Source organism: Octopus bimaculoides, unplaced genomic scaffold (assembly GCF_001194135.2).
Source record: "Octopus bimaculoides isolate UCB-OBI-ISO-001 unplaced genomic scaffold, ASM119413v2 Scaffold_12528, whole genome shotgun sequence".
NCBI lineage: Eukaryota > Metazoa > Mollusca > Cephalopoda > Octopoda > Octopodidae > Octopus > Octopus bimaculoides.
The window spans coordinates 25,100-26,757 of NW_026356536.1; the positions used below are offsets into that span (position 1 = coordinate 25,100).

General features: G+C 45.5%; 1 protein-coding gene across 1 annotated transcript in view; it reads right to left on the reverse strand.

Annotated features, from left to right (window-relative positions):
- LOC106868491 (lysine-specific demethylase 5A) overlaps positions 1 to 1,658 on the reverse strand; it is a 65,922-nt gene that overhangs the window by 14,481 nt on the left and 49,783 nt on the right. The window contains exons 21-22 of the mRNA XM_052978276.1: positions 1,483 to 1,653; positions 1,153 to 1,291 (exon numbers count right to left, since the gene is read on the reverse strand). Coding sequence (XP_052834236.1) covers positions 1,153 to 1,291; positions 1,483 to 1,653 — 310 coding nt within the window. The remainder of the gene's footprint in view (positions 1 to 1,152; positions 1,292 to 1,482; positions 1,654 to 1,658) is intronic.

Consider the following 1,658-nt stretch of genomic DNA (forward strand, 5'->3'; position numbering starts at 1 on the left):
TCGGCAAAAAGAGACCGACAGAATAAGTACTAGGCTTCCAAAGAATAAGTCCTGGGGTCGATTTGCTCGACTAAAGGCGGTGCTCCAGCATGGCCGCAGTCAAATGACCGAAACAAGTAAAAGAGTAGAAGAGTAAAGAGTAAAGAGTAAAGAGTAAAGAGTAAAGAGTAAGAGTATTCTGTTTATTCCAAGTACAAGTCAGAATATTAATTGTTGAAACGTCTTTGAGCCAACATTCCCATTCCACACAGAGGACGTGACTCAAGTATATTCTAGTCCAGGGGTTCCCAGCCTCTTCACTACCAATGACCCATGTATGTGTATGTATATTCTTTTATTTGTTTCAGTCATTTGACTGCGGCCATGCTGGAGCACTGCCTTTAGTCAAACAAAATGACCCCAGGACTTATTCTTTCTAAGACTAATACTTATTCTAACAGTGTCTTTTGCTGAACCACTAAGTTACAGGGATGTAAACACACCAACATCGGTTGTCAAGTGATGGTGAGACACACACACACCCACACACACACACACACTACAGGCTTCTTTCAGTTTCTATCTACCAAATCCACTCACAAGGCTTTGGTCGGGTCCGAGGCTATAGTAGAAGACACTTGTCCAAGGTGCCGTGAAGTGGGACTGAACCGAGAACCATGTGGTTGGAAAGCAAGCTTCTTAGCACATGAAATTTTGTGGTTCAAGAACCCCTAGTACTACCTGTGCGAACCACCAGATGTCCGTGGTCCACAGGTTAGGAATTACTGATCTCGTCTTTTAGAGAGATTCAACATGTTGGCAGCCAGTGGAGAGTGGGGGCGGGGCATTTCATGTATGAAACTGGTATAAAAAGCATCCTGGTCCTCTGGTACCATAGAACCTCCTTGCAGGACTACGGGTCACCGTTGGGCATCAGAAACTGGGATTTGTTCTATTACTTGCATGATTCAGGAATGTCAGCACAGAATGTTTGGCAGCCATGTTGGCAGATTTTCCAAGTTAGACCCTGCTTATTGTGTTCTCAAAATGACGCCCATAGATAGGGATTGAACCTGGGAGCTTCATCGTTGATTGTAAATCCATCTTCTTAGCCACCACTTGGCCGTGAGGTGCAAACGTGGAGACAATAAAGAAAGAGAAAGGGAGACTTACTTGGACAGCGTCTAGTTTCGACGTCCACTCTTTGGCCTTGCGTAAGGCCTCCTTCAGGGCAGACACATTCGGTAAATAAGCTTTTATGTCATTGGCTTCTGCTATGATACTTTCAAGGGTTGACATTACGTTCCGAGGCCTGGACGAGAGAAGAGAAGACAACAGAGAATGGTGATGTTGGTGTGAGAGAGGAGGTGGGGAGAGGAGAAAATGAAGAAACTTTAGAAAATATTGATGCATTTACTGCAGATGATGAAGATGCGAAGGGGGCTGCGCGCAGATGTGGGGGGGGGATTAAAATGGAAAAGTATAACAGTTAAAAGCACTAACCTTGCCTGTAGACACAAGCGTGCCTTTTCTTCCCACCTTTCACTGACCGTAAGTAACTCCTGAAGCTCGGCTATGGCCCGTTCGACTGCAGGGTGTGGTGCGAGCCCCACTCCTGATTCGATCAGCTTCCTCATCACTTCTAAAGTCATGTCGCAGGAATCCTGTGAAGTGTGTTT